Source organism: Vulpes lagopus, chromosome 8 (genome assembly GCF_018345385.1).
Source record: "Vulpes lagopus strain Blue_001 chromosome 8, ASM1834538v1, whole genome shotgun sequence".
NCBI lineage: Eukaryota > Metazoa > Chordata > Mammalia > Carnivora > Canidae > Vulpes > Vulpes lagopus.
The window spans coordinates 85,351,559-85,367,136 of NC_054831.1; the positions used below are offsets into that span (position 1 = coordinate 85,351,559).

The window sequence follows — 15,578 nt, forward strand, 5'->3', positions numbered from 1 at the left end:
TCACAGTTCCCCTTGTTATTTTATGCAAAAGGAATGGTGACAAATCGTTGATTTAAAGATTTTGACTTGAATTTTATTTTTTTTAAAGATTATTTATTTATTTATTCCTAGAGACACACAGAGAGAGAGGCAGAGACACAGGCAGAGGGAGAAGCAGGCTCCATGCAGAAAGCCTGACGTGGGACTCGATCCAGGGTCTCCAGGATCTCGGCCTAGGCTGCAGGCAGGGCTAAACCGCTGCGCCACCGGGGCTGCCCTTGACTTGAATTTTAATGAGCTTATAAACTCTGTATTTATAACTAGCTGTGGCACAACTAGCTATGGCATCTTCTCTGTGTTTTGTTTTCCTCTAAAGCTGATCTTAATTAATTAATAAAGATCTGATCATAATTAATAAAATTATGAAATCATAATTAATAAAATTATGAAAAGTCCTTTGATTCTCCCATACCTTAGAGTCACCATTCTGATTTTCTGAAGAGACGCAGATTTTAAGTGACTGCTAACTGGCCTGAAAGGGAAAATTTAAAGGGAAACCAAAGGTTCATTGTGGAGTTTATTTTTTTTTAAGATTTTATTTATTTATTCATAGAGACACACACACACACAGAGAGAGAGGCGAGACACAGGCAGAGGGAGAAGCAGACTCCATGCAGGGAGCCGGAGGTGGGACTTGATCCTGGGTCTCCAGGATCACACCTCAGGCTGCAGGCGGCGCTAAACCGCTGCGCCACGGGGGCTGCCCTCATTGTGAAGTTTATATTCTTTTGATTTTGGTCAGTGACACTGGGCTTCAAAATATCTCACAGAACTATTTTGTATTAGGGCTTCACAGCCACTTTAGAATATTGTGAAATTTAGAGGCTTTGATTCAACATGTTACATGAAAATGCTTTCCTCCTGCAGGATCTGTAGCCAAGCCTCATTTTAACATGTTATAGGAATGAGAGCAATTTTAAGAAAAGTCATCGCATTTAAGCATCAAGGAACCAAAAACAATGACATTCCATATATATGACGTATTTTTATATCCAACAGAAGTATGAATAAAATAATTTGTATGAGTGAAATACTCAGTTAATAGAAATACTTTAGTTGGGTTTTTTGTTTTTCTTTTTTACTAAGTGTGGGAGTTCTTGAGTTTCTCCTAAAGTCCTACAATGAAGTGCTCATGAAGGATAAAAGTGGCAACAAGTGTGAATTGTAAGCAAAATAAGGTCGAGGGTGATGCATATTATTCATTTTATTCTCCATGATAGCCAAAGAGTAGCTTCTGACACCCTGTATTTCAATGATTGTTTTATGATAGACTCTGAAGCAGAATATTTAAAAAACTGCAGCATAATGGAAATGATTGTGCTTTGTTACTAATATTATATACATTAAATAAAAAGGCATTTGCAAACAATCTATGAAAATATCCAAAAGTCAAAAAATTTTAAGTGTTCCAGAAAGTGGCTAAACCAAAAAGAACCTCAGGATCTTTCTTGTACTTACATAATCAGTCACATGATGTCGCTGTACACTCAGAAGGTGAAAAGGAAAAATTTTGTCTCCGCGCCCAGATTCCACCCATTGACAGAATAGGATTGACTCCATACTCATAAAGGTTCGCAGGTGAGCGATCCCTTAAAACTAACAGTCCCACCTCAGAGGTCTTGTTAACTACAATGGTGTTTTCCTGGAGAGGAGGCCCAGGAGCCCCGCGACTGCTGCTCTCGCTTCTGCTCCTCGCAGTTTGGGAACCCGGGAGCAGCCAAGTCCACTACTCGGTCCTGGAGGAGGCTAAACACGGCACCCTTGTGGGCCGCATTGCGCAAGACCTCGGGCTGGAGCTGACCGAGCTGGTGCCCCGCCAATTCCGGGTGGCGTCCAAAGGCCGCCGGCACCTTTTAGAGGTAAATCTGCCAAATGGCATTTTGTTTGTGAATTCTCGGATCGACCGCGAGGAGCTGTGCGGGCGGAGCGCGGAGTGCAGCATCCACCTGGAGGTGATCGTGGACAGGCCGCTGCAGGTTTTCCACGTGGAGGTGGAGGTGAAGGACATTAACGACAACCCGCCGGTGTTCAGAGAAGGAGAACAAAAGGTACTGATTTCTGAATCTGCACCTCTGGATTCTCATTTTCCTCTAGAGGGCGCTTTCGATGCGGATATTGGCGTAAACTCTCTTCTGACCTATACGTTAGGTCTAAATGAATATTTTACTCTTAAAATAATAACGAAAAATGATAAAAGTATATTGCCTGAACTAGTTCTACGGAAGTCATTGGATAGAGAGGAAACTCCAGAACTTAATATATTGCTGACCTCCCAGGATGGCGGTAAACCCGAGCTAACAGGATCTGTTCAAATTAAAATAAGCATTCTGGATGTGAATGACAACGCTCCGGAGTTTGGTAAGCCTGGCTATAAAGTAGCGCTGCTTGAAAATGTCCCAAATGGCACGAGAGTGATTCAGCTAAACGCTTCTGATCTAGACGAAGGGGTGAATAGAGAAATTTCCTATGGAATCAGACTGATTTTGCCAGTGAGTGAGAAATGTACCTTTACGATAAATCCAGAAACAGGTGAAATCAGAATGTACGGGAAGTTGGATTTTGAAGAGAATAATGAGTACGAAATTCAGGTTAACGCCGTTGATAAAGGGATTCCTTCCATGGCAGGTCACTGTACAGTCCTAGTGGAAGTTCTGGACCTGAATGACAATACCCCTGAAGTTATGATCACTTCGTTGTCGCTCCCCATGAGAGAGGATGCTCAGGTGGGCACCGTCATTGCCTTGATCAGCGTGTCCGACCATGACTCTGGCGCCAACGGGCAGGTGACCTGCTCACTAACACCCCAAGTCCCCTTCAAGCTGGTGTCCACCTTCAAGAATTACTATTCGCTGGTGCTGGACAGCGCCCTGGACAGGGAGAGCGTGGCGAACTACGCTCTGGTAGTGACCGCACGCGACGGAGGCTCGCCTTCGCTGTCGGCCACGGCCAGCGTGTCCGTGGAGGTGGCCGACGTGAACGACAACGCGCCGGTATTCGCGCAGCCCGAGTACACGGTGTTCGTGAAGGAGAACAACCCGCCCGGCTGCCACATCTTCACGGTGTCGGCGCGCGACGCCGACGCGCAGGAGAACGCGCTGGTGTCCTACTCGCTGGTGGAGCGGCGCGTGGGCGAGCGCGCGCTGTCGAGCTACGTGTCGGTGCACGCGGAGAGCGGCAAGGTGTACGCGCTGCAGCCGCTGGACCACGAGGAGCTGGAGCTGCTGCAGTTCCAAGTGAGCGCGCGCGACGCGGGCGTGCCTCCCCTGGGCAGCAACGTGACGCTGCAGGTGTTCGTGCTGGACGAGAACGACAACGCGCCCGCGCTGCTGCCGCTGCCCGGGGCGCGCGGCGGGGGCGGCGCGCTGAGCGAGCCGGTGTCGCGGGCGGTGGGCGCGGGCCACGTGGTGGCCAAGGTGCGCGCGGTGGACGCGGACTCGGGCTACAACGCGTGGCTGTCGTACGAGCTGCAGCCGGCGGCGGGGGGGCGCGCGCAGCCCGTTCCGCGTGGCGCTGTACACGGGCGAGATCAGCACGACGCGCGCCCTGGACGAGGCGGACGCGCCGCGCCAGCGCCTGCTGGTGCTGGTGAAGGACCACGGCGAGCCGGCGCTGACGGCCACGGCCACTGTGCTGCTGTCGCTGGTGGAGAGCGGCCAGGCGCCCAGGCCGTCGTCGCGGGTGTTGGCCGGCGGCGCGGTTGCGGGCGCGGGCGAGGGCGCGGGCGCGGCGCTGGTGGACGTCAACGTGTACCTGATCGTGGCCATCTGCGCGGTGTCCAGCCTGTTGGTGCTCACGCTGCTGCTGTCCACGGCGCTGCGGTGCTCGGCGCCGCCCAGCGAGGGCGCGTGCGGGCCGGGGAAGCCCACGCTGGTGTGCTCCAGCGCGGTGGGGAGCTGGTCGCACTCGCAGCAGAGGCGGCAGAGGGTGTGCTCTGGGGAGGGCCCGCCCAAGGCCGACCTCATAGCCTTCAGCCCCAGCCTTCCACAGTCAGAAGTTTGTTTAAATACTTCCAGTGAAGTAAGTCATTCATATCATTTAAATATTTGTTTCCTTTCATAGCTTTTTATTAGGATATAAATACATCCTTTCTTTTTTCTTCCTGTTATCTTTTAAACCAGAGAACATCTTCTGTGGTATGATCATTCTTAGTTATTTTGAACTTTTTGTGTATATCATGTTCATTGAAACTTTCCTTTGAAAGTTCACTTGAACTTTCATGTATTAGTGATATGTGTAGATGAAATGGTGGTTATGGATCACCATATTTTAAACTGTCTTGTTCTATCATTTCTCCTATATGAATTATTAGCCTTGAAAAATATTAGTACATAAGAGTAAAAACTGCATAGGTGTTTGATAACTCTTAAGTTTGAACTTAATATCATGATCAGAGTACAAATAGTTTTCATACACCATGAACTGAATTCCTTTACTGTGCCTTAAATACATAAGCTTGTAAAATATCCTCCTGGTAACCACTTTAATTTCAGCACAATGTCCTTCAGATATTATAATAATAAAAATTATGTTATTAATTCTAAGGAATAATTTTGTTATTGTTCACACGGAGTGCCTTTTTCTTTTAAGTGAGATTGGTTACTTACTATCCTTATTTACATAAAATCAATCTCCTGTTATTTTCTAGGACCTGTGCTAAGATCTTTAATTGCATCATCTCATCTAAACACCAAATTAGCCATGGGGCACCTAGCTGGTTTAGTGAGTGGACTATGCTACTCTTGATCGCAGTGTTGTGAGTAGGAGCCCCATGTTGGATGTAGAGATTACTTAAAAATAAACCTTATAAAAAACCAGCCTTGGGGTGCCTAGGTGGCTCAGTCAGTAAGCAGTTAAGGGTCTGCCTTTGATTCAAGTCCTTATCTAAGGGTCTTAGGATTGAGCCCTGCTCAGTGTCTTCCTCCCCTCCTCCTCCCCCTGCTCATGCTGTGTCTCTCTCTAGCTCAATCTCTTTCTCTCAAATGAATTAAAAATTTTTTTTAAAGGAATGAAGATGAAGATGAAAGATATGGGGGCACCTAGGTGGCTCAGGCGGTAAAGCATATGACTCCATCTCAGTTCAGGTCTTGATCTTGCGGTCATGAGTTCCAAAGTGGAGCCTACTTAGAAAAAAAAACAACTTTCCTTAGTAGGGAAAGAAAAATGTTGGTATTAGAAGAGCTATCAAGTTCATATTTGATTACTTATCTCTCTGGGTAAATTTTCTGAGAATAAAATGGTGGAAATTAGGTTGGGGATTTGAGAAGAGAGAGAAGAAAATATAGAAGAATCTCTGTATGCAGGAGGAAAGAGTTAATTAGGAATTCATTTGAAAGCCCAAATCAAAGTAAATGTGTGAGTAAACTTGTAGAGAATATAGTGATCATGGCAAAGTGACATCCTTAAATGGAGAGGCTCAGTGAGAGAGAGAAAATGAACAGTTATATTGTGTGTTGGAAGCTAAAGAAAATGTTTGAGGAGTAATATAAGTGGGTGAGTACTTTGAGGATGTTTGACATAATTTACATAGTTGACTATGTAGTCTAGATTAGATGGAGAGAAAAGGGAAATAAGGTAGAGCTTGATAGACAAGAACAATCAGAAGGAATCAAGAGTCTGTTCTCAGGTAAGAGTAAAGTTATGTTAATGAAAGTAATGTAACAGGACTGGAAGATGGCGTTAAGAGAATATCAAATACTCAAATTTTCAGAGATGAGCAAAGATGCAGAAACAAACTCAACTATTGTGTCTTGCAGAATTGTGCACAGAACAGGCAAGGTAATTATTGGAGCTATACTGTGTCTTTTATAGCACTATTTTGTCTGGAAATTTGTGGCTTGGTAAAGATAGTTGTAACAATAGGTAAAAGTAATATTCCCTTCTTTTCTTTCTTGTTAAAGATGTGTTAACATCTCTGTTTATCTGTTGATGTTTGGAAAAATCAGAGTCAATTTTTAAATAATAGTAAGGTTTTCCCCAGGGATAGGGAGGAGAAGAGGGAAGTTTAAATTATTGGTATTAATTTAAATTCCATCAGATACATAGGATGTTTTTTCTTGGCATCTTTTATGCAAAGAAAAATGTAAAGCATTGTAATATCTTAGTGGTCTAAATTATCGTGTTTGTGCACAAACATGCTCACATGCAAACTCATACATTGACAGGACACTCCCTTTAAATACAAATATTTTATCTACATTTCAGTCATATTTTGGGGATATTGCACATCTAGTATATCATGTATTAATATTTTCCACAATCATCTGTTTTATTCTTTAATTGATTATGTTTTCATTTGGAGTTAATGGCTGTTGTGTGAATAGTTCTAAATAAATATTGCAGGAAAAAAGATATTCCCAACCGAAACCACCAGAGGTAGGCAGACTGGTTTCCAAAAGTGAATGTAGAATATTCCTCTTTTAAAATTCTGCATGGGGGTGCCTGGCTGGCTCAGTTGGTAGAGCATGTGACTTGATACTGATCTCAGGGTTGTGAGTTTGAGCCACATTGGGTGTAGAGATTACTTAAAAATAAAATATTTTTAAAAATTTCTGCATGAGAGTTTTACACTTGCAAAAATATATTTGTGGAAAATGGAATTCAACCGATTTTCAACTAGCATCCTATACAGACCAGAATACAGTGATTTACTGAGGTATGATCATTCTTAGTTATTTTGAACTTTTTGTGTATTTCATGTTCATTGAAACTTCCCCTTTGAAAGTTCACTTGAAATTTCATGTGTTAATTAGTGATATGTATAGATGAAATGGTGGTTATGGTTATGTTTTTCTGGAAAGAAAGACATTTAATCTTCAATTACGTATTTGCAGTGAAAAACATCACAAAATCTAAGGAAAAAATCCCCTACATCAATGGAAAATGTGAAGACCAAATCTTTTTTACAGTTACACATTCATGCACATGGTGTCGCTCTTCACTGAGAGCATTTCCCAGAAGAAGGTGCTCTGTTCCTTCCTGCAGAAAATTGGGCAGATATTGGAGAACCTCTAGTGACTCTTCCCGCAATAGAAGGCGGTGAGGGTCAGTTTGCGGTAAGGTATTACATATACTTCAGATATATTTGAATCCTTTCGAGTGTACTATGCTGTTTTCCTGGCGAGGAGACCCGGGAGCCCTGAGTTCCTTGCTCTGGCTTCTGCTCCTCGCAGTCCAGGAGCCCGTGAGCGGCCAGGTCCGCTACTCGGTCCTGGAGGAGGCCAAACACGGCACCTTCGTGGGCCGCATCGCCCAGGACCTGGGGCTGGAGCTGGCGGAGCTGGTGCCGCGCCTTTTCCGACTGGCGTCCAAAGGCCATGGGGACCTTCTGGAAGTAAATCTGCAGAATGGCGTTTTGTTTGTGAATTCTCGGATCGACCGGGAGGAGCTGTGCGGGCGGAGCGCGGAGTGCAGCATCCACCTGGAGGTGATCGTGGACAGGCCGCTGCACGTTTTCCATGTGGAAGTGGAAGTTAAAGATATTAACGACAACCCGCCTGTGTTTCCTGAAAGTAAAAAAAGGATTATCATTGCAGAATCTAGACCCCCAGAAACTCGGTTTCCACTAGATGGCGCATCCGATGCAGATATTGGAATAAACTCGGCCTTGACCTACCGAATCAATCCCAACGAGTATTTCGCTTTGGACACACAAAACAACCATCGTGAACAAACGTCATCGTTGTCACTCGTGTTGAAAAAATCATTGGACAGAGAGCAAATTCAGGAGCATAGTTTATTATTGACAGCCAATGATGGGGGTAAACCGGAGCTGACTGGCACAGTTCAGCTGCTGATAACAATTCTGGATGTGAATGACAATGCCCCAGAATTTGACCAATTTATTTATAAAGTGACAGTGTTAGAAGACGCATTTAATGGAACATTAGTGATCAAGCTAAATGCCACGGATCTGGATGATGGTACGAATGGAGACATAATCTACTCATTTAGAAGGCCTGTATCGCCTGCGGTATTATATGCGTTTATGATAAATCCCAACAGTGGAGAAATTAGAACAAAAGGTAAACTAGATTTCGAAGAAAAGAAGTTGTATGAAATATCGGTGGAGGCAACAGACAAGAGTAATATTCCAATGGCAGGTCACTGTACCATTTTGGTGGAAATACTAGATATAAATGACAATACCCCAGAAATTACCATCACTTCTCTGGCACTCCCCGTGCCAGAGGATGCTCAGGTGGGCACCGTCATCGCCTTGATCAGCGTGTCCGACCATGACTCTGGCGCCAACGGGCAGGTGACCTGCTCACTAACACCCCAAGTCCCCTTCAAGCTGGTGTCCACCTTCAAGAATTACTATTCGCTGGTGCTGGACAGCGCCCTGGACAGGGAGAGCGTGGCGAACTACGCTCTGGTAGTGACCGCACGCGACGGAGGCTCGCCTTCGCTGTCGGCCACGGCCAGCGTGTCCGTGGAGGTGGCCGACGTGAACGACAACGCGCCGGCATTCGCGCAGCCCGAGTACACGGTGTTCGTGAAGGAGAACAACCCGCCCGGCTGCCACATCTTCACGGTGTCGGCGCGCGACGCCGACGCGCAGGAGAACGCGCTGGTGTCCTACTCGCTGGTGGAGCGGCGCGTGGGCGAGCGCGCGCTGTCGAGCTACGTGTCGGTGCACGCGGAGAGCGGCAAGGTGTACGCGTTGCAGCCGCTGGACCACGAGGAGCTGGAGCTGCTGCAGTTCCAAGTGAGCGCGCGCGACGCGGGCGTGCCTCCCCTGGGCAGCAACGTGACGCTGCAGGTGTTCGTGCTGGACGAGAACGACAACGCGCCCGCGCTGCTGCCGCTGCCCGGGGCGCGCGGCGGGGGCGGCGCGCTGAGCGAGCCGGTGTCGCGGGCGGTGGGCGCGGGCCACGTGGTGGCCAAGGTGCGCGCGGTGGACGCGGACTCGGGCTACAACGCGTGGCTGTCGTACGAGCTGCAGCCGGCGGCGGGGGGCGCGCGCAGCCCGTTCCGCGTGGCGCTGTACACGGGCGAGATCAGCACGACGCGCGCCCTGGACGAGGCGGACGCGCCGCGCCAGCGCCTGCTGGTGCTGGTGAAGGACCACGGCGAGCCGGCGCTGACGGCCACGGCCACTGTGCTGCTGTCGCTGGTGGAGAGCGGCCAGGCGCCCAGGCCGTCGTCGCGGGTGTTGGCCGGCGGCGCGGTGCGGGCGCGGGCGAGGGCGCGGGCGCGGCGCTGGTGGACGTCAACGTGTACCTGATCGTGGCCATCTGCGCGGTGTCCAGCCTGTTGGTGCTCACGCTGCTGCTGTCCACGGCGCTGCGGTGCTCGGCGCCGCCCAGCGAGGGCGCGTGCGGGCCGGGGAAGCCCACGCTGGTGTGCTCCAGCGCGGTGGGGAGCTGGTCGCACTCGCAGCAGAGGCGGCAGAGGGTGTGCTCTGGGGAGGGCCCGCCCAAGGCCGACCTCATGGCCTTCAGCCCCAGCCTGCCTCCCTGCGTGAGTTCTAAGGGGGAAATAGGTGAAAGAGAAGACTACTCAGAACAGTTGAAAGAGGTGAGTTCGTATCAAAGTCTGCTTTACTCTTTTACCTCATTCACAGATTTATCGTTTAAGATTCTTCGTTTTCAGTGTAGCTTTATTCTTTAATATTGTGCGTCGTCATGGTATTTAATGAGTGTTATTGACCTCTTGGATTGAATTATTGTTCAGATGCTTGTGTCTGGGTGGCTCAGTCAGTTAAGCATTCAACTCTTGATTTCGGCTCAGGTACTGATCTCAGGAACGGGAGATCTAGTCTCCTCCAGTGGGTCTCACTCTGGTCGTTGAGTCTGCTTCAAGATTCTCTCTCTCTGCCACTCGCCGCGCGTGTTCTGTCTCTTTAAACAAACAAATAATTGTTCTGATTGAAATCTTTAAGTTAAAAAAGCATAATAAATTGCCTATAATGGTAGTTCGTGGGGTTTTTATTCGTATTACAGTTTGTAAGTATTTCCTATGTGAGCATTTACAAGAAACCACACTTTATGAATACTTAAGCATTTAGAAAATGTTTTTTTAAAAAAGTTTGCTTTAATGAGGCTAATGAGAATTTTTATACTTTAAATGTCTATTTAAAAAAATTTTTTTATTTAAAAATTTATACGTATGCTCATAGACATCTTTTAGGGAGTCATAACCTTTTACAAGAATGCCATTTAAAAGTTACTTTTCATTTCTTTAACGAAAACCTTTTTTATTTGGTCCCGCCTCATTTTCTTCTAGTCACATCACCATTCATGTCAGGTATCTGATACTAACAAGCTCGTGATTTTCTCTCTCTCTTTTAAAAATTTTCTCTCTTTTAAAATTTTTTTTGTTGGAGTTCAATTTGCCAACATATAGCATAACACCCAGTGGTCATCCCGTCAAGAATTTTCTCTTATTTATTTTCAGTCACTTAATTGCTCCACACGTGCATACATCTGGTGGGTTTTTTGTCATTGTTTATTTTAGAAAGTTTATTAGGATAGATAATGTGTTTTACACTTCTCAATCACCAATGTCTTTGGAAATCCCCACAAATCTGATACTTTTAATTTTTTAATTTATTTATGATAGTCACACACACAAAGAGAGAGAGAGAGAGAGAGAGAGAGAGAGGCAGAGATATAGGCAGAGGGAGAAGCAGGCTCCATGCACCGGGAGCCCGACGTGGGATTCGATCCCGGGTCTCCAGGATCGCGCCCTGGGCCAAAGGCAGGAGCTAAACCGCTGTGCCACCCAGGGATCCCAAATCTGATACTTTTAATAGCTGTATAATACCCCATAATGCTAGGTGAATCCTTTATATATTTAGTTACTCACGTGTTGATTAGCAATTTGTTTCAAGTCTTCTTTTGCCCTGATAAGCCCTGCTGTACTATCATTTACATATTTCTAAAATATTGGTGCTTTTATTTCTGTGAAATTCGCTTTCAGATGTGGAATAGATATATCAAAGGTTATTAATAATTTTTATTTAATTTAATTTTTATTTATTTTAAAAGATTTTATTTATTTATTCATGAGAGACAGAGAGTCAGAGACACAGGCAGAGGGAGAAGCAGGCTCCATGAGGGGAGGGGAGCCCGACATGAGACTGGATCCCAGATCTCCAGGATCACACCCTGGGCCAAAGGCGCTCAGCCACTGATCCCCCCGGGCTGCCCTAATTTTAATTATAAAATGCATTGTTAGAGTACTTTCTGAGAATTTTGTAGTTCTTTTAAATTCCACCAACAATCAGTAATGATCTTATATTCTGCCAGAGTGATATCTCATTGTTAGTTTAATTTTAATTCCATATACCACCACTGAATAGGTGAGCCACTGAGCACATTATTACTTGTATTTGGTTTTCTTTGATTTGTCAATTAAATTCTTTGCCCATTTTTATTTGAAAAAAATTTTGTTTTTCAGTTTACAAAGTTATCTGTAAAATTAGATATTAACTTTAATCTTCTACTTATATCACAAATATTTTTCCTCTTATGCAATTTATATTGATTATAATACATTTTTCCATATAAAAGTATTTTTATATTTTATATTAAATATGTCTATTTTTCTTTTATGGATTTTATAAAAAGTCTCCATAATTAGTTAGGAGGATCTTAATTTTTATATGGAACATCCATTAATTAAATTAACTTAATAGGTATTTATTTCTAATATAAGTATATTTGAAAATTCAAGTATAACTGACATATAAAATTATATTCATTTCAGATATACAATGATTTGATATTTGTATGTATTGGGAAATGATCACCACAATAAGTCTAGTTAACATCCATCACCATATATTGTTACAAGCTTTTTTCTCTTGTAATAAGAACTTTTCGGTCTACTCTTTTAGCAACCTTCAAATATGCAATTTAGTATTATTAACTATAGTAACTGTTCTGTATATTACTTATTTATTTTATAACCAGAAGTTTGTACCTTTTGTCCCCCTTCACCTATTTTGCCTATTCCCATCCACTGCAAATGACAAGCACCAATCTGATGTCTGTATCATTTAGTTTTTAGGGTTTTTTTAGGTTCCACATAAGTGAGATCATTTTTCTTTTTCTTTTTTAAGATTTATTTATTTGAGAGAGAGAGCAAGAAGGAGGGAAGGGCAGGCAGATAGAGTCTTAAGCAGACTCTGCTCTGAGTATGGAGCCCCACCTGGCATGGTCTCACAACACTGAGTGGAAACCAAGAGTCCAACACTTAACTGACTGTGCCACCTCCATGCCCCAACATCATTTTTCTTAATGTAGTTATCTATTGCTATAAATTTCCCTCTTAGCCCTGCTTTTTATGCATCCCTTAAGTTTTGGTACATTGTGTTTCAATTTTCACTGGTTTCAAAGTATTATTTCCCTTTGATTTAATCATTAACCCACTGTTTTTCAGGAATGTTATTTAATTTCCACATATTTGTGAATTTTCTAGTTTTCTTCCAGTTATTAACTTCTAGTTTTGTATGATTGTAGCCAGAAAAGCTACTCTGTATGATTTCAGTCATTTAAAGTTTGCTGAGACTTATGTTGTGACATAGCACATGATCTATCCTGGACAATGTTACTTGTGTGCTTGAGAAGAATGTATATTCTACTGAGGTTGGCAGGTTTGTTCTGTACATATCTGTCAGTTCCACTTAGTTTAAAGTAGAGTTAAACTTCAATATTTTCTTATTTATTATCTGTCTGGATCATCCATCCATAGATGAAAGTGGGGTATTGAAGTCCTCTGCTGTTACTGTAATGTCTGTTACTCCCTTCAGATATGTTAGTATTTGATTTATATATTTATGCGCTCTCATGTTGGGTAGATGTATAATAATTGTTATATCCTCTTGATGAATTGACTCCATTATTTTTACTTAAAGTCAGTTTTATCTGATATAAATATAGCTACTCCGCTCTCTCTTTTCATTTGCCTGGACTGTCTTTTATCTTCTCTTCACTTTAAACCTATGTATGTCCTTGAAACTGAAGTGAATATCTTGGAGGCAGCATATACTTGGGTCTTGTTTTTAATCCATTCAGCTGCTTTATGCCTCTGATTGGAGAATTTAATCCATTTTCATTTAAAATAATTATTGATAGGTAAGGACTTAACTATGTCCAACCTATTGATTGTTTTCTTGCTGTTTTATGGTAATTTTGTTCCCTTTTTCCCCCTCCTCTTGCTGTCTTCCTTTGTGAATTGATGATTTTCCATAGTAGTATAATTTCATTTCCTTTTCTTTATCTGGTGTGTATCTACTCTAGCTTTTTGTTTTATGGTTATCTGTGATTTACTTGAAGCCTCTTATAGATAAAATTCTATTTTAAGCTGACAACAACTTCGCTTTGATCAAATGCAAAACTCTATTCTTTTACTTCTTCCCATTTTATGTTTCTGTTGTCACAGTTTATGTATTTTTTAAAATTTTTATTTATTTATTCATGAGAGACACGGGGAGAGAGGCAGAGACATAGACAGAAGGAGAAGCAGACTCCTTGCAGGAAGCCTGATGTGAGACTTGATCCCAGGACTCTGGGATCCCAGGATCACACCCTGAGTAGATGCTCAACTGCTGAGCCATCTAGGTGTCCCATAATTTATGCCTTTTTATAGGGTGTATCCATTAACACCCTATTTGTAATATTTTTGTTCTATTTTAAATATTTTTGTTCGTTAACCCTTATAGTAAAGTGGTTATCATACTACCATATTACAATGTTGGGATATTGTGAATCTGATTCTACCCTTTACCTTTACTAGCATATGATATATTTTCATGTTCTCATGTTACTAGTTATCATCCTTTCATTTCAGCTTGAAGAACTCCTTTCATCATATCTTGTAAGGGAAGTCTAATGGTGATGAATTTCCCCAAGCTTTTGTGTATTTAAAAAAACCTTTATCTTGCCTTAATTTCTGAAGGATACCTTTGCTGTATAAAGTATTCTTGATTGGTGGTTTATTTTTATTTCAGCACTTTGAATTATATCACCCCATTCTATCCTGGCTTGCAGTGTTTCTGGTGATAGCCTAATGGGAGTTTGTTTGTTCTGAAATGTTTCTCTCTTGTTCTTATTTATTAAAATTCTCTCTTTGTCTTTGGTTTATACAGTTTTATTATAACTCATCCTAGAGAACATTGTTTTGGATTAACATTTTGGGGTAATCTTTTAGCTTTATGAACTTGGATGTCTAGATCTTTCCCCATATTTGAGAAGTTCTCTCCAATTATTTATTTAAATAAGCTTCCTACCCCTTTCCCTCTTCTCCTTCTGAGATTCCAGTGATAGTTTCTTTTAAAGGTGACCCATAAATCCCATATGTCCCATCAGGCTTTCTTCCTTCCTTTTCACTATTTTTTCTTTTTGCTCCTTAAACAGTTTTTTTAATTTAAATTCTATTTAGTTAACATATAGTGCACTATTAGTTTTAGAGATAGAATTTAGAGACTCATCAGTTGCATATAACACCCAGTGCTCATTACATCAAGTGTCCTCCTTCGTGCACATCACCCAGTTACCCTATCCCCCACCAACCACCCCTCCAGCAACCCTCAGTTTGTTTCCTAGAGTGCTCCTTTTGACTGGATAATTTTAAATGATCTTTTTGCTCCCTCTATTGTCTGCTGCATTTCAGTTTTCTGGTTCTACAGCATTGAGCTGTTCTCCCTTGTTCTTGGTGGTCATTAGGCATCCAAAGTATGCTGGTTTCCTGTCAGCACCCCAAGTCAGGTAAAACAGATACCAGTTTCTTAGACAGCTTTCCAAAACCCTAAAAGCCAGACACACCTTCACTTCTCTCCCTCCTTCCTTTTTTTTGTTTTAAAGATTTTATTAAAAAAAAAAAAAAAGATTTTATTTATTCATGAGAGACACAGAGAGAGAGTCAGAGACATAGGCAGAGAGAGAAGCAGGCTCCTCAAAGGGAGCCTGATGTGGGACTCAATCCCTGGACCCCAGGATCATGCCCTGAGCCAAAGGCAGATGTTCAACCGCTGAGCCACCAGATGTCCCTCTCTCCCTCCTTCCCAAAGGAGATGCTCCCTTAGTATTTTTTGTTCTCCATAGCCCCCAGGCATCCAGACTATGCCAGTTCAATCAGTTCTGATTGAGGATAGAAACCAGTCCTTAAGGCAGCCTTCTGAGAAGCTGATACACTGGACACATGCTATACTCTTCTCTCCCTTGAAGGTGAAGTAGCAAGCAGGGTGTTCTTTTCTGGTGCTGAGGTGTGCCAGCATGGGTGAGGGGCTGATGTGAGCAAAGTAAAATTATTCTTTGTATTTGTCCCAGTGCAGCTATTTCAGCTTTGTATTCACCTGGTGAACTTTAGCATCATAACTGGATTCAGGAATCAATTCAATTCAATCAATTCAATTCATAAAGGAATTTTGGCCCACATGTTGTTAATGGTATTTTTGTGGGGGGAATAAGGGCTGGAACTTCCTATTCTGATATTTTGCTGACATCATTTTGATACATTTTGAATTAATATTTGTAGATGGTGTGAGGTACTGGTCCAACTTCATACTTTTGCAAGTGGTTATCCAGTTATCC

At 43.2% G+C, this 15,578-nt stretch overlaps 3 protein-coding genes across 3 annotated transcripts in view; all 3 read left to right on the forward strand.

Annotated features, from left to right (window-relative positions):
- The window catches only part of LOC121497767 (protocadherin alpha-3-like), a 147,430-nt gene that overhangs the window by 67,706 nt on the left and 64,146 nt on the right, over positions 1-15,578 (forward strand).
- Positions 1,639-4,042, forward strand: LOC121497770 (protocadherin alpha-12-like). The gene is given in 3 exon segments (XM_041767489.1): positions 1,639-3,518; positions 3,520-3,963; positions 3,965-4,042. Coding segments are annotated over 3 exon segments (2,370 nt in total). The 5' UTR covers positions 1,639-1,670.
- Positions 7,135-15,578, forward strand: part of LOC121496920 (protocadherin alpha-13-like) — a 109,744-nt gene continuing 101,300 nt past the window's right edge. Inside the window, 2 exon segments of the mRNA XM_041765814.1 lie at positions 7,135-9,208; positions 9,211-9,558. Coding sequence (XP_041621748.1) covers positions 7,142-9,208; positions 9,211-9,558 — 2,415 coding nt within the window. The 5' untranslated portion in view covers positions 7,135-7,141.